Source organism: Phaethon lepturus, unplaced genomic scaffold (assembly GCF_000687285.1).
Source record: "Phaethon lepturus isolate BGI_N335 unplaced genomic scaffold, ASM68728v1 scaffold3686, whole genome shotgun sequence".
In the NCBI taxonomy this organism is placed as follows: Eukaryota; Metazoa; Chordata; class Aves; order Phaethontiformes; family Phaethontidae; genus Phaethon; species Phaethon lepturus.
In genome coordinates this window covers 9,552-31,498 of record NW_010543914.1, presented here as the reverse complement: position 1 = coordinate 31,498, position 21,947 = coordinate 9,552, and the positions used below count along the sequence as shown (strand labels likewise).

General features: G+C 40.5%; 1 protein-coding gene across 1 annotated transcript; it reads left to right on the top strand.

Annotated features, from left to right (window-relative positions):
* Positions 1-1,508: 1,508 nt before the first annotated feature.
* WDR43 (WD repeat domain 43) lies at positions 1,509-21,738 on the top strand (the record flags this gene model as incomplete). Its single annotated transcript, XM_010288481.1, has 17 exons — positions 1,509-1,643; positions 3,288-3,409; positions 8,486-8,606; positions 9,793-9,932; positions 10,429-10,531; positions 11,597-11,661; positions 12,015-12,186; positions 12,666-12,752; positions 14,589-14,720; positions 15,182-15,319; positions 16,133-16,219; positions 17,597-17,628; positions 18,447-18,510; positions 19,409-19,522; positions 19,825-19,894; positions 20,556-20,611; positions 20,707-21,738. Coding segments are annotated over 17 exons (1,758 nt in total), but the record flags the coding sequence as incomplete, so codon positions are not given.
* Between the last annotated feature and the right edge of the window lie 209 nt (positions 21,739-21,947).

Below are 21,947 nucleotides of genomic sequence, written 5' to 3'. Positions count from 1 at the left end.
CATTCCTGCCAACAATGTAACTAGTTGAGTCTTTTCTCATATATTGTCTTAAAACCTGGTTGATTTACTTGGTTGTGCTTTGCAACTGTGATGGTCTCTCAGCACCTATGTTTTCATAATATTTTATAAACACTTTTCTTTCCCTGGAAAGATGAAAGCCTAAACAAAGGCTTGCAAAAAACCCAGTGTAATCTGTTTTTCTCAAGAGTCTGCTTTTGATGTAAAAGTACCTATATAGCATTTTGGTATTTATTGGCCTAAACCAAAACACTTTTCCATGCAGAAGGTGTTGTCTGTGTTAAATACAGAGGAAAACAAAGTGCTGCTTCAAAGAACCAAAGTATTTATCCTGCACTGTTAAACTTTTAAATATTAGTTGTGATGAAAACTCCCAAATCCTGATTGTCATTATACCTCTGGACCTAAGTAAAAATTATTTACGTTCACTGTGTGATGTCTGTTGTATGACAGATTAGCTACACCACATGATGTTTGTACAGAGCTGATTGCTCATATTTTATCAGAGTCTCGTTTGACTTCTTCTGACTGCTCATCAGTGCAAATATATCTGTTATGTATTATACATTAGCTTGTGTATAATTTTTTTTTTTAATTAGAATTGGAGAGAACGCTTTGCTGTGATGTAACAAATGTAAGGAGATTTACCAAAGTGCAATTTAAAAACTAATCAGTAGCATTAGGGATTATTTTTTTTTTTCCTGAAGTGCTTGAACAGTTTTTTCTTTTTTCTTTTGTGTGTGTGGTGTGTGATTAGTTATGTGAGATTAACCCAGTGAGAATAAATATAGTGGCAGCTTCCGCCCACTTTATTTTAGTTTCACATGCTCAAGAGCCTGCTTTAGTCCTTCTCCCCTTCCCTGTGATATGCTGCATTCACCCCGTTTTCGTTGAGAGATGAAGTGAAATCCCTCCTTGAAGTGGTTGATAGCACATGCAAAGCAGGGGAGTGAAGACTTACGAATTGCCTGATTGTAGGAAGACCCCTGGTACTGACAACAGGACTTGGGCAGAGCACTTAGCTTTGAGTCCTGGTTGCTTCCCTTTGCAGAGTCAGGTGGCACTTCCTATTTAAGAGGTGTTATAAATACTTAATATTTGCAATACTTTTCTAAATAGCTTTTGAGAAAAAATAAACAGATAATTCTTGATCAAGCATTTCCATTTTGTGGATGAAGTATTCTGATTGTGTTAATCTTTACCTCTGCTTTTGGGACACAAACTCTGTGAATAACTTACATACGTCCTTTTCCCTCATGTATGTGGTCGTTAGGCTAGCAAAATGGCCTCCCAAATGTTTCCAAGTGACTCGTAGCAACTTCGTATACCTGAGTCTCTAAATTGTTGTGTGCTTCAGTGTCTTCATTTTGTGTCTTCAGGGTTTGTGCTGGCTGACTGGGTCTCAACAAGTTTTTATCCCCTCTGCTTTAACACTGAGATTAGCTGGTCAGACTAATTTATTTCACATTTTCTCTTTTTTGATTTTCCAGGATGGCCCCCAGAGGAAAAAACGGAAGTCAGAAGTTGCAGAAGCGGACAAGCCATTAGATATCTTGGCTATTGGTACAGCAGTTGGTAGCATTTTGTTGTACAGCACAGTAAAAGGAGAACTACAGAGCAAGCTAGTAAGTAATACAGTCTTCATCACATGCCACCAAATACTGACGGTTTTTGTCACTTTATGCTGTTCTTTCTGCTGCTCAAAAATGGAATAAACTAAGTGTTCAGATCTTTTTCTTAATAGCTGTGTATATGGGTAGAGGTGCAGTAATTCAGGTGCTTGGGAATTTTCAAGTGGTGCTTTTTCTATTGTTGGCATACATACACACTGAACACACTGAGAAAATGTGATTTTGAAGTTAATGCAATATCTTAGCATTGTGCATGGATTTGTTATTTTGCATTAAAAATAACAGTAATGGTGAAATGCCGAACTGGAGAGTTAAGTCCTCCATGGGAGTATCATACCCTCAGTTCCTGTACAGTGTTGTGGGAGAGGAGGGTAGGATTGAAGTACTCATCAACTCTTAGGGAGGTGTTGTGTTACTGGACTCTTCTGTAGGCTTACATCCCGTGTGGAAGCTTTTGCATGATCTTTCTCAAATGAGATGCTGATTTTTGTTTTGCCTTTCTCATTGAGAGCTTCCCTGTTACTCCCAAGTACCTTGGTTTTAGTCTTGGGCTACGTAACAAGCAAAAATAAATCTGTATGAATGACTCTGTGCAATATTTTGAGAGACTTGGCCATGCTTTTGCTTCTAAACTGTTAGTTGTATGTAGGGTGATAAATGTATATGAATTTAGCAATTATTAGCATTATTAAAAATAAGCATTTTTAGCAATGACTTCTTAAAATCATGATACATGCAAGTGGCACTAGCTAACGAATACCAGCTCTTGTTTTATGGAAAAGCTCTATTTGTGCCTGAAAACTATGAACAAAGTAAAGGAGTTACAGGTTAAAATTCATGGATTCAGTTGGTTTGAAAACACTGGCTGCTCTTCTATATGAGCAGGATAGCAGATGTTACTTCGTGAGTACTTTGTTTTTTAGAGATAGGTTGAATTAAAAGATTATTCCTGCTAGAATAAGAGCAGTCACCTTTAGCTCTTCTTATTGTACAGAATGTCCTGCTGTGAAGTACTTTGTTTTGCTCAAAGCTGATTTGCAGTGACGCTTTTGGGAGTAGTTTGGGCTGGCTGGTTCTGATTCAAATAGTGAAATTTTATGAACTCCAGGAAATATTTTCATAAATGATTAAAGGGTATATCTAAAGTGCAGAGATTTTGGTTGTTGAGAGGTGAATGATACTGCTTTGTAGGGTCTTCTGATCTGACGATAGCTTGCTCTTGAATGCTGAGTACAAAGGGAAGGCTACTCATCTCTGAATGCACTTAAGCAAGCAGGCATTTAGATGACTGTCAGCAAGACATCTGTGCTAGCCTTTCCTTTGCGCAAATTTCATACTGTTAGACAGGCTTGTTTGGCTGGGTGTATAAAAGTAGTGGGCAGGAGAATTTTTTTGTTAACTCTGAAGTGCTAGAGGGAGAATTGATTCCAATACTTATGTGTACGTGTCAAAATATGAAATATCTTTAACTTACATAACTGTATATGTATATTGGTCTTTAAAATCATACTTCAAGTTGCGAATTATTTGAATTTGGCTCTTGAAAGAACAGCTTCTTCACATTGTTGATGTGGGGAAGACTCAGTAGTCAAGACTTCTTCATTTATTAATGAGTTGACCCTCTTTTATCTGTTGTAGGATGGTGGTCATGACAATAGAGTAAACTGTGTGAGATGGCATCAAGACAACTGCTGCTTGTATAGCTGTTCAGAGGACAAACACATTGTGGAATGGAACACACAGACCTGCAAAGTAAAGTGGTAAGTAATGCCTGTTTTCGGTCAAATTTGTTTGCACTTGCTTTTGTGTATTTCCTTCCTCACAGGTTTTAGTGAGGTCCTTTTGGAAATGCTGCGCTCTGCTATCCAGGCTTCATGCCCACTGTACAAAACTGACTGTTGGCAATTATTTTTCTGAGATTGGAAGTGGTTTTATTAACGATAAAAGAGTAATTCTCATAGTTGGGTTTCTTCCTCTGTGTGTTGGGAAGACTACATGAAATGAGTAACTGCACTGGGAGGGATTTGGGTCCCTCCATGCTAACTTTTAGGGGAACATGGGCTTTTTGCGACGCTGCAAAATCTAAATTCTAAAACATATCCTTGGAAATATGGGGGAGCAGATACAGGAACACCTCATCCCAAGTAAATCAGTTACATGCACTGGCTTTGCTCAAAGGGCCTTGCTGTGATGATAACTCACTGGGTTTCGCTCTCTACTGATGTTCGGTGGGGACAATTCCACTTGGCTGTCTGAGCAGATTGCCCTGTTTAAAGTACTGTTGGGCAAAATAGAGCTTAGTGCAGAGTAACAAAATGTCTGGTGTAGGCATTTACTTGCTTTGTAACAAGTCAAACTGTTTTCAAACTTTAAAGAAGAAACCAAGATTTCTATTAACGATCCTGGTTATCTTCAGTAAAAGCCTACTGTGTGATGGCACCTTGACCCTTCTCTTAATGCTGTTGTTTCTTTTTCATAATGTTTCCCACTGTTGTGTTATTCTTACTGCAGCTCTATCGGTTTTGTTAAAGTTGGTGTGGGCTCTGCAGACAGCCCATTGTCAATAGCCTCTAGCCTTTTTGATTTCTCTAGAAAAGAGATTCATCCTTAGGTTGTATTAAGTTGAGACCCTGACGTAAAGTAGCAGAAGATGGCTGCAAAATCTCCCTCTAGCCTACTCTTCTTAGGACTGAACACACCCAGTTCCCTCACCTTTTCCTCTTATATTATGTGCTGTAGTCCCTAAGCTCCCTTTGTGGCCCTCTGCTGGATTTACTCCGCTATGTCGATGACTTTCTTGTACTGTCCTAAACTGGACATAGTGCTCAGATACAGTTTCAAAATTGTTGCACAGAGGAGAGGAATCACTTTCCTTGACCTGCTGACTACACTCTAGCTAATGCAAATCAGTATGCAGTTGACCTCATTGCCACAAGGATTTCTTGATTTCTCATGTTAACTTGACTATGAGGACTGCAAGCTTCTCTTCTGCAAAGCTGCTTTCTAGCCATTTGTCCCCAGCCTGTACTGGGATTTTTCCATCCCACATGCAGGACTTTACATTTTCCTTTGAGCTTTGAGATTCTCTAACAGCCTGTTTCTCAAGCTTGCTGAGATACTCCCGAGTAGCAGCCCTTCCTTCCAGGATATCAACTGCTCTCCCTAATCTGGTATTGCATGTGAATTTATGTGTGCGTTATGTCCTGTTTTGAGATCATTAACGAATACCTGGGCAATTACTGAGGATATTAAACAGTATTGGGATGTCCTTTGGGAGTGACACCAGTAGTTCACCACCAGCTAGACTTCATAGCAGTGATCACAATTGAACTGCATGAACCAGCCAGATCTTAGCCCTCTTTAGAGTCTATCCATTCAGTCTATTCTCTCCCATTTGGCTTCAAGGACGCTATGTGAGACATTGTCAGAAGTGTTGCTAAAGTCAAATTAAATGGCATACGTGGCTCTCCTCTCATCCACTAAGACAGTTGTCTCATTAAGAAGGCAATCAGGTTGGTTAGGCATGATTTGCCATCTGTAAATCTATGCTGGATGTTCCCAGTCACTTTTATGACCATTGTGTGCATGGAAATGGCTTCCAGGTGGATTTGTTGTATAACTTTCCCTGTTGTTTCCTGGGTTCTCCTTCCTGTGGATATATTTTGTCTGTCTTTCCCCCTGCCCAAGTCATCAGAAATTTCTCCTGAGCTATGTGGCCACTCAAAATCGTAGTGAGGTCTTGTAATAACACTGGCTCTAGCAGTTCTGGATGCATCCCTTTCAGTCTTAAGGAGTTGCATGTGTTGGATTTGCTGTTCTGATCCCTAATTTGATCTCCCTTTACTATGGGGCGTGCTTTGCTCCCTCTGATTCTGGTACTAGGTTCAGGAACATGGGAGGCCTGAGAGACTTTGCTCTTCAGTGCTTTGTCCTTTTCTGTGTACTGAATGGGTTCCTACACCGTTCAGCAGCAGGCCCATGCTTTCCTCAGTCATCATCTTACTGCTGCTGATGCACTGTGTGTAGATGTCCTTTTGTTGGCCTTCATATTCCCTGCTGGTTTGAACACCAGCTAAGCTTTGGCTAATTCTGTCCTTGCATGCCGGGACAATTTCTATATTCCTTTATGTAACCTATCTCTTAGTTCACCTTCTCTATGCTTCTTTTTTGTGTTTTTGAGTTGAGTCAGGAGTTACCCACTTCTGCAATAGCCGGTGATGTTCTGCTGTTTGGAATGGCCCATTCTTTTGCTTTGAGAAGGTTATCCTAGAAGAGCAACCAGTTTTCCTGGGCCCCTTTGCCCTTTAGGGCAGCCTCCAGTGAGATCCTGCCAGAGTTCTCTGAATAAGTTGCAGTCTGCTCTTTCGAAGTCCAGGGTTGTTGTTCTGCTCTTTTATATTGTTCATTTTCCTTAGGGTCTTAAATTCCACTGTCTTGTGGTTGCTGTAGCTGGAGGTTGTTATCAGCTATCACATCCCTGACGAGTTCTTCCTTTTTTTCTTCTTTTTTTTCTTTGTCTTTGGGTAGCTGATCCAGTAAAGCACCTTTCATAGTGTGGTTGTAAATCACTTGCATCAGGAAAAGGTCTTCAGCACTTGCCAGCAATCTCTGGGACTGTTTGTGCCCTTCTGTGCTGCCCTTCCAGCAGTTGCTGGGGTGGTTAAAGCCCCTTAGAACCAGGGCATGGGATTATGAAGATTTATCTATTTCTTTTTTAATCGGACAATCTGTAGCAGATGCCCACCACAACACCTTTCTCATACTTACCTATAAATTCTCCACTGGCCCTTTGCCTGTTTCGGAGGAAAGCCCCATGCATTCATGCTACCCTTCTCTGTGGAAAAACCTCTCCTTTTTGCCATCTTGGTATGTCCTTGCTGAAGTGCCTTCCTAAAGGTCCGTTTATTGCAGCACTCCTGTCTTGCTAGCTATCTCACTGTTTTTCTGTGATCCCAGGTGCGATCAAAGATCTGAAGCTGTCCATGGACATCTAATTCACCCTGTTTGTATCCCATAGCATGTGTTCATGTCCCAAGTACTTGATAGGGGTCCCAGTCATGTTGCTTTCTCAGGAAATGTGAGAATTTTTCCTGTCATGCTTCATCTTGGGTGTTTTCTTCTGTTGCTGTCCTATATCGCATCTTTTTGGGGGGCTGTGGTTATAAAAGGTAATTAGAGGCATTGTATTCTATAATTTTAAAGATGGCAACAAAAAATCATTCCTGGAGTGTATAGACTAAAAGTACACCAGCAATATGATACCATGCTTTTTACCTGAAGCTTTTCTCTGGTGATATTAGAAGTCATACCTAAGGTAAATGAAATGCCCAATGTAGATGTGAGATTACCTGCATTCTTTAACACTTGACAGGATGTGGAAATCAATCCTTACATATCTCTCAGAGAAGTCAGAGTGGTTGCTCCTGGGGTAGAGAAGTGATGTTCAACTTCTTTTGATTTGCAGCCTTCTAGACATTTTCCTATAGAGGTATGGACTGCTAGATAGGGAAGAGAAACCACGTGGCTTTAGGCTTGACTTTCTTAATTACTGTAGAAGTAGTTCATAGAACCACTTCAGGAGGTCTGTGCAGCACACGTTGAAACCTCTGGCTGAGGGAAAAGCTGTTGGGGAAGAGACTTTCTGAAGAGGCAGGACCAGGTGCTGGAGAGAGGTAATCTAAAACTGGATGACTTCTTGTTTCTCTGGTTGTAGCTTTTTCATGTCTCATACTCTGAATACTCGGAGGCATTCTGTACATCTCCTTATGTAGCTTCTTGTTTCATAATACCTTGTTTAAAACTCATTCCTGTAAAATTATATAACGAGTATCCAAAGTAAAATATAACGTATTTTTGCTGTGTTTTATATTCTGCAGTCTAGTCTTGACTAGTCTTTTTAGTACATTTAAAAATACTTTCTTGGCTTTACTGTTTTAAATGGTTTGAAATTCTTAGTCCTGACCTTTTCTTTGGAAGAGAATACAAAATTTTTCATGCTCTTCTTCACGTGTAATGTTGTTTGTCAAATTTGTAGGCAGTAAAACTTTCAGCTTCTATGAAATCTAGTTAAAAGTGACAATAAATGAGCTCTGTTTTGTAAGACAGGCGCTGCTTGGGCATGTGAAAGTTATTTGGAAGTATTTCCAGAGCGGCTGTTTTACAGTCAGGATGTGATGGGTTGCAGGGCACTTCCTAACTGTAAGTGGTTTGTGTTAATGCTTTCCTTGCAATTTTGTCCTGCAAGAAACTTGTAGTACTCAGGCTCCCTCAAAGCAGATGGAAGCTTCTCATGACAGCATGCTTGGTTTCAGGTTTTTTTATTAAATAGTGCTTTGAACCATAGACCTTTAAGGCAAACTTCATTATTGTCAGTGCCAGTTGGGAGGAGGAACTGGAGGCCAGGAACTGAATGGGCCTTGAAACTGAATTTTAGTGTTGAGAAGGGTTGGTGTAAGCTTTTTGGATTATGGTGCAAAGAGAAGTCTTGAAATGGTATGGCTCCTCTTACTCCTTTTTGAGTAGTAGAGAACTTTGAGAGAGGAATTCAGAACAGAATAGGCAAAAAAAAAAGTCAACAGTTGTTCAGTATTAATTTTAAAGTTCAGTATTATTATACCTATGTATTTTTGAGTTGCTGTATTTTTGTGTAAACTAATTTGAAGGAGATGAGCAGAAACAGAATGGCTTTGGCCTCATCTTTGACTATTTAAATTATTTTTTTAAATAATTTTTGCCAGCATGGTTGATGTGCATTTTGAGATTATGCTAATGAATATTGGTTTTTCTATTTCTCCATCTTTCTCCCTTGGTACAAAAATCCTCCATCCAAATTCTAGCAAGTGGAAAGGCGACAATAGCAGTGTCACCACTCTATGCATCAGTCCAGATGGGAAAATGCTGCTGTCAGCTGGTAGAACTATAAAACTGTGGGACCTGGAGACCAAAGAAGTCTACAGAGTAAGTAACTTGGTTAAGCTAGATGCAAAAAAAATAATGCTTTTTGGTTGGTGACATTGCGTATCTGGTGTTTCCTGATAGGACATCTGAAAATTTCACTGGATGTCAGGAGACAGTTGGCATTTTTGGGATTGCTGGGAGATGTTGCTGTGATGATGCCCTCTACTGTGGTTTCAACTTGCCGAGAGTTGAATGAGGACGTTAAATTCCTTGGCTGTGTCTGAGCATGCTACCAGCACTCTTTCTCAATCCTGTAGCAGAAAGATGGATGCTGTTCTTTTTCACTCGTTCCCTTTCTGATACCTTTCTAGCAGGAGAACTCAGTTCACCACAGCATTAGTTACTGCTGGCATGGGTTTGTGTGCGAGCTCCCTGCGTTAACATGAGCCCCTCCTTGAACCCTTCAGGTCTCTTTGCTAAACTTCATGTAGCTGGTGGCATTATCAGTTTTGCTGTTGAAACAGTTGGAAGGCATAGGAACAAACCCCTTGTTCCCTGAGCAGGGCTCAGGCATGAGCAAATTATCATGTTTTAGCTGTTCCATGAATGCAGCCATGTTCTCTTGCCTGCTAGCAGATCAGATGCAGCTGAATCTCTTGGAACTTGCTGTCAGGTAGTTGTGTACAAATGTGCTGTTGCTGTGGACTTGCTGGCACATGGTGGCTACCATGTACGTCTGCATCCTCTGATGACCAAAACCACAATTTACAAAACTAGGTTGAAGAACTGATTTTTTTGGGGGTGTGGTGGGGTTGAACAGCCTTAGTGTATCAGCAGACCTGTGCGTTCATCTTAGAGTTGAGAGTGAAACTATCGAATCTAGTTTCGTTGTAAAAGTTGCAGTGTAAAATTGTGTGTGTGGGGAAAAAAAAAAAAGTGTTTTTTGACAGTAATGACAGCAGTACAGGTGGATGTGATTTCTTTTGCATGGACTTAGTCACAGTGAATTTGCCTTTGACTCCCCATTTAACTTTTAAAATTCTGATAAATATCTGGAGGGTCAGAAAAAGTTTCCTTGAAATACAGAAATGCAAGAAAGCTGATTACTGGTAAAAAAACCACTGAAATGTCCTTGTTGACCTAGTAATACTTGAATCTTTCCTAACGTTCTTTGTTAAGTAATACTTTCATTTTTGCCATGTGACTGCTTATGGCAATCATTGAAGTATTCTTTTTTTTCTCTTAGCATTTCACAGGCCATGCTACGTCAGTGTCATCATTAATGTTTACCACAGTGAAACCTATGAATGAAAATAAGCCCTTTGATGGAATTACAGGGCTTTATTTCTTGTCTGGAGCTATACATGACCGATTACTGAGTGTGTGGTATGTAAGTTTTTCATAATTTGTAACTTTGCTTGTGGTCAATATTGAAGATAGACTCAACAAGTATGTTTTGAATTCTGTGATTAAACAGAAGGTTAATCAGAAGGGGCACTCTGGAGAATGCAGTGATGATCTCTTAAATGGTGGTTTCAGTTCACTGATTGTTGAATGAAGACGTGAATTACCTTGGCTGTGTCTGAGCATGCTTCCAGTTGCCGTTTGAATCGCTACTGTATGCCAAGAATACACTGTGTAATAGACTTCTTTGTACTTTAAGGTTTATGCTGTTTTCTTGCTCAGTTACTTGCTTGAGTTACTTTGCACTTGGAATTTAGAACACTTTCTAAGCTAAAAGCTGAAATTACAGCATGAGGATTTTTGGGCGGGCCAGATACTACCACAGTTGCTGGTGATTTATAGGCTTTAAAATGCTTTTCAGGTGCAGAGGGTGCTGTTTGTGCTATGGTAAATAATGCGTACTGTTTGTGTCTTCCAGGCAGATCAGGTCAGATAGGAAAGAAAAGAATGCTGTCATGTCTTTCACAGTAACAGATGAACCAACTTTTATAGACCTGACTGTATCAGAAGTCAAAGAAGAGGTAGGAGTAACCAGATATGTTCAACAATTTTCAGTTGTCACATCAGTTTCTTTTTAAGCGTGTAAAGAAAGAAGCTTGGTTTGTATTTGGGTTCTGTTATGCAGAGATGAGATCTGAACGCCAATTATGGGTGTAAGGATATTCATTACAGGTGCACTTGTAAAGCTGGTGATTTGAAATACTAATTTTTCAAAGCTACTAAGTGCAAATACAGTGTTTTCTTCAGAAATTTTGCTTGTGATGGCAGAAATGTCAGTTGTTTCCTATTTGAAACAGTTAATAATCAAAATGGTGCTTAGAACTTGGCAGCAAAAACCACAAAAAAATTCTTTCTAAAAATCCAGTTCGGGTATGATCCTGATTTTTCTGATCTAAAGTGGCTTTGGCAGTGTAACTGCATTTTGAATTAACTAGCCTTTAATGAGTTATAGTAGCAGTGTGTATTCCCTGACTCAGTTTCAGCATGTACAAGTCTTTCAAAGTAGCTGTCTTACGAAAATTGTTTGCATGTGAAACATGTTCACAAACTTTCAGTAATTATTTTAAACGTTTTTCTTCTTCTGCCTGTAGATTCCTTTTCTAAAAGCAGTATTTCATGCTGTATTTTCTGATGTTTCCAGTTGTACCCTCTTACTGCATGTATTGAAGATAAGAGTATTCTGTAATGTACACCTGTCATTTAATTACTCAGAGTACTCATCTCAGTTTGCTTCCTCTAAGCATAGTTACAATGTCAGTGCCATTGTAGACCTGTACCTCTAGAAATGTTGGGTACCATATTCTTGGAACTTTGCCACTTATGGTGACAGATGTCTGCTACTGTGCAAACTGTCCAAATTTGGATATATCAGTAGTGATACAGTGCAGCTATGAGTTATCTTTTTGAGTCCTCATAGTTCTACTAAATGTTCCTGAGATGTTAGTCTTTGATATTCCTTATATCTTTAATGTGTTTAGTTACAGAATAAAGTCAAGTTGTAGCCATGCAGCTGTCTCTTGATGCCCTGTACTTATGAGAGGTTTGTCCTTCAATCTAATTAAAATCTTTTACTGTCCTTCTTTCAGCCGGTGAAGTTAGCAGTTGTGTGCAGAGATGGGCAGTTGCATTTATTTGAACATATCTTAAATGGGTAAGTTAGTATTCATCTTTAGGGTGTCTTTGGGAAAGGTCTGGGACTACTGTAAGGCAAAGTTCAGTCTTGTCATGCTGCTGCCTTTAAGCTCTTTTATGTGTTCACAAACCAGGTTCCAGCTGATTCTTTGTCTTGGGTTACTAGACTTACTTGTTGGAGGCTATGCTGCACTTTGGTATTGTGTTGCTTTAGCCAAGATTTTGTGTCTGTACCTCATCTTAGCCATCTGTAAAAGGTGTCAACTGGCTGAGTTTGCTGAGGATCTTCTAATGAAAGGTGCTTAGATATGCAAGATATAGAAGTGTTTAAGCTAAACCTCTTGGAATTTTTTCATTCCTTTTTTTTTCCAGTTATTGCAAAAAACCCTTAACATCAAACTGTACTATCCAGATAGCAACGCCTGGAAATGATGGGGACTCCACACCAAAACCAGTCCCTATTCTGGCAGCTGCGTTTTGTACAGACAAACAGTCTCTGCTGCTTGTGTATGGGAACACCTTACAGCCCATCATAGAGAAAGTGGTATGTAAAACTTACTGGAGAGGTTTTGGATTTTATAATTTGGACTGCATACTGCTCTCAGTTAGAGGGTTTTTTTTTTTTTTTTTTTAAACTTTTTTGAAATTGTATAGCAAGACAAAGCTTATTCCTTCCCCCTTTTCTGGGACGTAAGACTGTTGCCCCTGAGCTGTTTTGAAAAGTGATTTTTATTCTTCCATTCTTCCAGTTAAAATACAACTTGACATTATTGCTGGCTGTTTCTTGCCATTTCATCTGTTAGTGAGTTAGACCACTGAAACTATTTTTAATACTCTTTCAGTTTGCCTGTGTGAGCTTCTTTGGAGAGCATAGAGATCTTGTAACAAAAGGCAGATGTGCAAAGCAGCTGCTGTTCTAGAGTGAAAAAATGTTCATTCTACTTTATACCTCTGGAATTTGTTTTCATCTTTCCGTATGAATCACGGGTGAATCTCAAATGTATTTTGTTCCTGTCCTTCTAGACTTTGAACACCACTGAATCCCACATATGTTTGATAAGGGACATCCAGAAGGTGTTGTCACTTAAAACAGATGTTGCTCTAACAAAGGTGAGCTTTGCATGAAATGTGATTTTTGTTGCTCCTCTTGTTTTATTTTGGAAATGGTAGAATTCACTCTGTCTCTTAAAACGAGGTTGGATTTCTAGATGAACCTGCACAGAACTGCAGTGGTAGCTACAGATGTCCATAGCATTCAGGCAGATGTGGGTAAAGTGTGCTTCATGGCTGTTGTGTGTTCTGGCATGCTCTTGCACACAGTTACCCTCCTGTAGCTCATAGCAAGTCCTGTTCTCAGCAGGTCTGCTTGATAGACAGGACTGGCTGATGGTTTGTTTTCTGTCCTTCCCCTAGAGTCTGTCAGTTTGTACAGCCTCTTTGACCCTGATGGTTTGGGGGGAAATTGGGATGCCTTTGTTTTAGAGTCTTAACTAAAATGTAACGGAGCCTTAAAGGGCATGTCCTTTTGGCTCTTTCTCAAGGTGGCTTTCATGTGTTCCTACTGACAGGGTTATGGCACCTGGGAATGTGAGCCTGACACTTAAATGGCAACACTGGCCACTGAGGCCACTTGCCACCATTTTCTTTCATGCAGGATCCCCTGGGGGGTTTAGAGACAGATTGTGAAGTTCTTAATCAGTGTGCATATTCAAGGCCTTGAAGATTTGAAACGCTTGCAGTATCAGTGGAGTGAGCAGACAGAGCTGTTTTTCTAACCCTCAAGTTACCTACTGGATCTGGCGCTCCATCAACCAGGCAGAGTTTTGTGCTGATTCCTCAGTCCTGGAGCTGATGGACAGCAGAGCTGAGATGCAGTGAGAGGTGTAGGAAGTCCCTGGCATGCAGTGATGATACCTATCTTGGTTTCGCTTTTTGCTGAATTCTAGTGAAGACACATTTCTCTTGGCTGTCTGAGCATGCCTCGTGGGGAGAAGGTCAGTGATGAGTGTGGTGAGCAAAGGGGGTAGTATTTTAATACCATTCTACAGTAAAATTCTTGAGCTACAAAATAAAATTTTTTTACTTTTGCACACAGCATATGGAAGTTGCTTTGCTCACTGTAGTAGATTATATTTGTATCACTTCAGTGGCACCCAGCAGGGCTTCCACAACTACAGAAGTTTGGGCAAGTAATTCAAAAAAAGGCCTGCACAGAAGCGCAGCAGTTAAAGAAGTATTCTGGAAGTAGCAGGTAGCATTGTAGATATTCTGGAAGTGGCATACTCCCTTACATCCTTTGTGGATCAGGGAAGCACCTGATTATTAAATACATTGCCTTCAAAATTTGATCTCCTGTGTGTGTTCATTGAAGATGGGTACCATAGCTTCTTTGGTGTAGCCTAAGGTTGCCCTGTTTGTCATTGTGATCAGTCTAAATCAGGCTACTGAGTTCTGTGTCTGAGCAATCCCTAGAAGAAAATTGGTGGGATTGAAGTGAATGGTAACTACCTTTTACTGTTACTTTGTGCTGCTGTTTGTGATCAATTACTACTTTCCAGTAGAAGCTGAATTAATCTGCCTGCGGTTTATGGGCCTGACTATTAGTACACATGGTATCTATTGCTAGCAAACATCTAAATACTTGTTGGATACAAACACTTAGTTCAATGAGTGTTATGGAACAAGCTTGTAAGAGAAATGATTCACAGGTGATTCCAAAGAGATTGTTGCTTCAGTTAACTACAAAAACTAGCTGACTGTTGCTTGAGTTTATTAATTGCTCTTAAAAATGTAGAGTTTTCCTAATATATATGCCAAGAAAATGGGTTGTGCCAGGGTGGTTTTTACCATATATGTGAGAGTCTCGGAATAAAATCAGTATTTTAAATTGGAAGAAAGCTCAAGATACTAGCAATTCATGCAAATGTGGTTATTGCTGTCTGCTAGGTAAAGACACCTGTTGTGAACTCCGACACAAAAGTTCTAGTGCCTGGCATTCCAGGACATAGTACAGCTGTCAAAACTCCATCCTCAGGAAAGGAGAAAAAGAAAAACAAGAGGAAGCCGGGAGAGACAGAGGTAAAGTGCTTCCTCTTTTAAACACAGCAATAATGGAGAAACTAGAATTATATATCATTGTTACAACTTCTTTAGGTGAACATGAACTTGCTTTCTTTGGCATGGAAGCAAGGTTAATGATACCATCTTTTTGTATGAAAGAGACTTCCCTCTGCTCCAGACATTTCCCTCATTCAAGCCTAGTGTGCCTTGCCCATAGTTTTGCCATGTTCCTGCAGAACTTTGTCACACACTTTGTCTGTCTCTCTGTGCTGAGGTATATTGCTGCTTCTCAATCAAAACTTCATCTTCTTTTCTCTATTCTCAGGTTATTCTCTGTCAGTACTTAAAAAAAAATATGCAAAATTTGTGTTATTTTCCAGCAGAATCAGAGGGAATGCTGTAGGTTAGGCACTTAGCTTTCAGCTGATGTTTCTGAAAAACTGCACTGAAACAGCACTGCCCTTGTTTACCATCTGCAGGAAAGCATTGAAGAGCGCTTAGGAGCATTGGATATTGATGTGAGCAAAGTAAAAACTCCAGGTGGCCTTCCGCAAACAGATAGCTTCGCAGTACTTTTGGTTCAGGGCTTGGAAAGCAATGATGCAGAAATCTTAAATGTAAGTGTTAAGTGATCATCGCGTGCTGTTTAACCTGTTCTCGGACACTCGTGGGGAGCCTTCCTGAAAGCTGGGGCAGCTGAGCAGTCAAGAAGCCGTTGTTTCTTTCAGCGGCTTTGTGCTGATTTGCTGCTCAGGGCAGCGGTGTCACCAGGGAGGGGTTTTTGTTGTCCTCTCCCTTGGTTTCTGAGTCAGGCCGTGGCCTCTGAGGCGCTTCTGTTTATGGTGAAGATGTTACGCCACCGTTGGGATGTTTTACAAGCCCCGTTACTGATGCATCCATCCTGCCTTTAGCTTGAGCTGGAGCGTGACCTGTGCTGCATCTCCTGCGTGTATGGTTGTCAAGCAGATACTGTTTGAGAAATGCATTGATGACAACGGTTTCACTCGAAAAGCTTGCTGTTGCCCTTGGGCTCGGTGGAAATGGTAGTTCTGGGGCCGGGAAAAGAACTTTTTGAGAATCTGGTGCTGAATAGAAATTACTTGTCAGAGATACTGGTGAAAGGCATTTACTTACAGGAGTCAAGCACGGAAAATAGCAAGGGAAGTTTTAACGTGCGTTGTTTCTAACATGGGGTGGGTGGGCGAGATTGTTTTAGATGCGTTAATCAGGTGTCGTGTCTTGTTAATTGTAGCTGACTTGCAGAGTGGAACTACTTTCCATAGTGAATCTTCTTTCACTGGTTATCGTCACCTCAGCATACAAAGGCAGTGGAGTAGAAGAAGAGCTTTAAAGCCAGGAACTTATGACTCATTGCTCGTACACATGTTGAAACGGAATGATTCTCTGATTATGTTTTCCCATTTTAACAGAGAGTGCTCAACACAAGAAAGGAGAAAGTAATAAAGAACACAGTAGCCAGAATGCCTGTACATGCTGTCATTCCACTGCTGCACGAGGTAGGAGAGACTGCGTTTCTTGTGCTGCCATACAAACCACACTCAGTTTATGTTCTTATTGGGGAAAATCCAGGATGTGTCTCTTTATTTTTACCAATGAAGTCGGTTCTTAATTTCTCTCTGATATGCTCTTACCTTCTCTGGCTGAAGCTTAACCAAAGGACAAAGTGCCCCTGTCAAATCTAGGAAGAGCATTCGCTCATGTAATATTATCTTAAATGATTATGTGGGAAAAAGAAAAGGAAGGGGTTAAGCTAAACCTTGTTTAGTGCATGGCCAAAAACTACCATTGCATCTTCTTTTAAACTGTTACAATGGATGATAACTTGAAACATGCAAATAGCAGCGCTGGCCAGAGCACATTATATGAGCATAAATACGCGAGATACTCGCGTGAGAAAGAGAAAAAATAGAATATGCACTTAGAGCGGTGAGTTTAGGTAGCGCTTGGAAATGGAGGGGCAATTTCTTTCCTCCTTGGAGGATAGCTCAGAAGCCCAGTTGCTATAGTTAAGCTTTGTGACATGACTTAGGAATAATTTTAAAAGAGATTTGGCTTCTCAACTGCTTTTTCAGTGATATTAACTAAAGTCTGTATTTCGACAGGAATATTCTAATGATTAGCCTTATCTAGACATTACTCTGTTTAAACTGAACGTCAGTCAGCTGGTCTTGTTACGTGAATGCCATTCTATAGCATAGGCTAATGGTAAGATTTCTGTTGTAATTTCATGTGCTGGCCACAAGTAAGACTTAGTTTATACTTGTGGTACAAATCTTAACTGAATTATGCAGGTGACCTGGTTTTGGATGTTTAGACTTCTTTTAAGCACATGCTGTGACACCTCCTTAGACTTCTGTTTATGAGGTGCAGCGCTTCTTCTCTAGGACCTTTGTCAGAGAACCTAAGTGCAAGCCTTTGACTATGTCATCTCAGTGGATGGACAGATCTTCATGTAACTGTCCTCTCCAGAGCTTGAGGTTAGTTCTGGAAATAGCCTTCACCTGATATTAGGGTCACTTGTTTCCCCACCTCGTCTACCTTGTAACAGCGGCTCTGCTAAGCAGAGGCACAGAGACATATAAACCACAGGATTTCCTTCTATTTATTCCTGCCAGCCTTAAGTTTCTCTGGATAAATTGCATGTTAAGAGTTCCAGTTTTAACATAATAATGAAATTCAGCTTCTGCCTGCGTGTGGGAGGGTAGAGCCAAGCAATGTAATATTCTGGAGCCTGGCAGTGGTTCATCCGAGCAAAATTCAAATGCCTGGAGATCTTTCTGCCCCAGTGTTGGGGCTGTCACAGGGATGTAATGTTGTGTTTTGAATCCTACTATGTGTTTGTTGCTTATTGCTGACTGTTTTTGTCCTTTTAGCTTACAAAGAGATTGCAGGGCAACCCATACAGGTAAGAGACAACTCAACTACAGTTTAATTCCCCTGAAACTTTTCTAGTGTGTGTGTTATGCTCCCTCCCTCCACTTATGTGATCGATTTCCACAGTGACTGTAATTAAACTGCAGCATCTTGAGGTAAAAATTCTCACCTGTCTGTGGGTGCAAAGAGGAACTTTTCATAAGGCAGGGCTTTTCCAGGATTGCTGAAGTGACAGTAAAAAGGGAAAAGGATACCTGAAATATGCATACAACCCTGAGAAAGTATCTGAAGTCCGGAATTTTGACACTGTGGACCCCATCAATATGTAAAATGGGGTAACTATCAGATGTATAACTTGGTCGGTTTAGTTATCAAATATATTTAGACATCTCCTGGTGTTGTGTTTAATGACTAACAAGCCCAGGTCTTGCTGCTCCCCGCCCCCATCTTGCCATATTGCTCTAAGGATAGCTTTGCTGAGACTAGCTGTCCTTACTTATGTTGTTTGTTGTTTTGTTTTTTAAAAACAAAAATTCCCTCATTGTAAGTGGGGCAAGAAGTAGCACGCTTTGGTCTTTTATTCATTGCAACCTCCCATGAAAGACATCAGAAACAGAGACCCCTGAGTATGTCTAGTTTTAATCCCTCACTTAAATGTCTGTTCTTTTCCTAACAAATAACTTGCATAGGTATGTCATCTGGGTAGCCAAACTGTTGTATTTCCATCTGCATTTGACTTTTCATACAATGAAAGAGGAGCACTTTCTATAGGGCTCCTCAGCATTTAGCATGTGAAGTGCATGTTTCTCAGCCAGTATCTCTTTGATATAATTTATTTTTCTTTTCCAGTGCCTCACTAATGGTCCGATGGGTGAAGTCTATTTTTACTCTACATGCATCCTACCTTTCCACAGTAAGTATCTTGCATTAATGCTAATGCACGTAACTAAAACTAGGTTGAAATGTTTTAAATATGTGTATGTCCTTTCTTCCGGAATCTGCCTCCTGCTGTCCACATACGGCAGTGCCCAAAGCAAGGTACAGAGGGCTATAGTGCTGCCACTTGTGCTGAATTGCTGCACATTGGTTATAAATTGCTTGTCTTAGTCATTCATGATGTAATTATAGTCATCGCAAAGCCAAAGCACGATAAGTTATGTCATCCCTGTGAGAGTTAGGGGACAAAACTACTGGCAAAGTGTAATCTAGCCCGTGTCACTAAATCTGATAGAACTAAATTTGCCTTGCTCTTGTTATGCTCCTCTTGAGACTGTCTTGGGCATGGCTCGATTTACAGGGCAGAGGTGTGCCAAATTAGGCAGGGTAGTAAGTAATGTAGTAGGTTGTGGACTGAAGTCCAGCCTTGCCTTACAAGTGATGGATAAAGCACTCTTGCTGTGTTTGGCACTGTTAGTCCTTCCTGCCATTTATGATGGGATTGCTGTGCTTCAGAACTTGCATGTGTTGCTGAGGCTGCATTTGTACACGGGTGTATATTCAATTCCCATTTACACAGCTTTCCAAACAGTGCTTCGACACCTGCTTACAGCAGTGACTGTGGAAAGGAAAAGTTAATACAAGAATTGCCATGGTTTGAAAGTAGATGATGTTTTAAACATGGCTCAATGTTAATTCATCTGGTAGCAGGTGGCTTCTGTGAAGGAAACCTCAGCTTCCCCTTCTGTCTCAACTCATGTGAGCAAGGATCGCTTGCCCCAAATGTGTAGAGATAGTTTAAAAATTTAAAAAGAAGACATTTGTGATGTGTTGCTTAACAGCTTCATTTTTCTTCATCCCTCTTTTCTCCCAAGTTGCCAGACCTTATTCCTCAGCTGGGAATGCTATACCAGTTAATGGAGAGCAGAGTAAAAACTTTGCAAAAGCTTTCCCGGCTGCATGGAAGACTGTTCATTCTTGTCACCCAGGTGAGTTCCAACTAAATAACATAGGTTGTGTAGAAGAAGTATTGTTTGCAGACTGAGCCTTCCGTCATGATGACATCTGATGGGACCTGCTATCAGGAACTTAATGCAGCTGCTGTACAGCTAGACTGATAACGCTCAAAGCAGTACACTTAGCTGACTCTAGTCAGTCTGTGCTCACTGAAAGTGTTACACGTTTGTTCCTAAACTTGACGTAGACTTCATTTACCTTGTTACAAGTTTTGCTGACTTTTAATGGTGGAATATATGTTTGCATTTAAGGCTAATCTGTGAATTCCATTCAGGTTGCAGCTTCAGAAGCAGTTCAGGATGTAACTGAGGTTAATCAGACTGCAAAGCTGGTATATGAGGATGGTAAGTGTCGTATGCGAGGTGCAGCTCAGCTCCTGAATTCACCTGACAGCCGATACTTGATGGCTGTTGACCATGCTCCTCTGCTTATCTGTTAGTGTCCAATCTGCAAGTCGAGTTTCTGTGGGAAGTCCATGGCAGGAAAGTCAGTGGTTAATGATGCGTGTGTCTTGTATTTCTTCCTCCCTCCGTTCCTCCTTCTTCCCCTCCCTTCTTCCTTTTCTTCTTCCCTCCCTCTTTTGATTTCCCTTCATTCCCTCCCATCTTTGCTTCACAAATTAAGAATCAATTAATTGGAAGCTCAGAATGTTGCTCAACTTAACTGGCAACCTCAAATTTCTAGTGTTAGCTGCCCTTCTGCTAAGGGAGATACAGTCAAGGCACTTTTATGTTTGAGTCAGCAGGACGTCAAGGTGGTGGACATCAGTGTATGTGCACGTACACTTCCATTTTGCCCTTTTTTTCTACTGCAACTTCATCCTGTATAATCGTAACAGAAGTGACCTGTTCCTAATTCCTGTTGATCAACGTAATCTTCAGGTAGAATTAGTTTTGGAATTGAAAGAGCAGAGTTTGGAGACTTAGCGGCTTGTGGGGTTGGGCTTTGTCTGCACAACATTTTAAAGTCTCTTCTCCAGACTGAGGGATCGTATTCTCTTTGCAGAATCCTCGGAGGAGGAAGGCTCAGATGATGAGATGATTGCAGATAAAGACTCTGATGTAAGTGGAGCTGAATCAGGTCTTCTCCCATTTGCTTGTAACAGAAATTGTGTGACTGTCAAAGGTTCAAACACTCCCATTTATTTTTTCCCCAGGAAAACTGGGATGAAGATGAGGAAAAAGAGGAGCAATCTGATGAACAGGACATGACTGTCGAAAAGGAAATCAATGGTGATTCTGATTTGGAACCAGAAAATGAAAGTGAAGAAGAATAACATTACGAAAGAATAATTTTAACAGTTTAAAGAAGTTGGCCACCAAACTCTCTAACTCTGGATCATCTTGCTGAACGATGCCATATTTGCATAGAGGGAGTGCAGACTCATGCACAGCCTGTGTGCAGAGGCACATAGAGGGCACTGCATTTCTGAATCCAGAATGTTTAACCATGGCAGCCTTCTCTTGCCCTATTTCCCTGCGCTTACTTGTAGAAACATTTCTTCCACTTCATGGTCAGAGTATGCCTGTCATGTGGACATGCATTTGTATCTCAAGTGAAATAAATCTGCCACTGCTGTTTGTGTGGTTAAAATTGGTTCAGCTTTACATTGAATTTGTTTCCAATATTCAAGGATCAAAGACAACTGGTCTATACCTTCTTTCCATGCTTCAGTTGGCAATAGCAAGTGGGCACCCTGCTGCATTTTTACAAAACAAAGAAACAGAAAAAAAGAAAAAAAAAGATATTTTTGTAATATTTAAATTCTCTACAGAAATTCTTTTCTTCCTCCCCATCCTCCATTGGTTTAGCCATGCCTTGGCAATATATAAATGCCAACCTGACTTAAAAGTGGCTTTTCTTTTTTTTAACAAATTTGAACTTGAGACTTTTATATGTATAAATCAGTGACTTTTCTTGTGCTTCAGAAGGACATTAGAATTATCACTGGCTCCTAATTTTGTTTGACTGGAGGCTGTGTATAAGTTTAATGCTAACCCAGAGGATAGGCTGTGTTGAATTGGGTGGGGAGAGGGGAGTAACACAAGGAGATGAGAAGGTGAATGCCTGTGAATACATAGCACACAGCTATACCTTTATTATGGATTTTTAATCTTTCAGTGGCAGAACAAGGAGAGCTATTTGCTCAGCTAATGGAAGCTGAAGTGGTGCAAACACATTTTTAAGAGCAAAACAAGGTAAAGGTTTGAGCCGTTCACCACTATAATGTACAATAATATCTTTGTCTATAAATGGAGCTGTTGCAACTAAATACCACCCTCTTTGTAAAGTGAATAAATACACATCTCCTTTACCAAATACCTGTCCTGTGGTGTTTGTTGAGAGAGCCCTTAGGTAGCTAAGGGTGGTGGTGAAGGATGAAATGCTGTCTGTAGA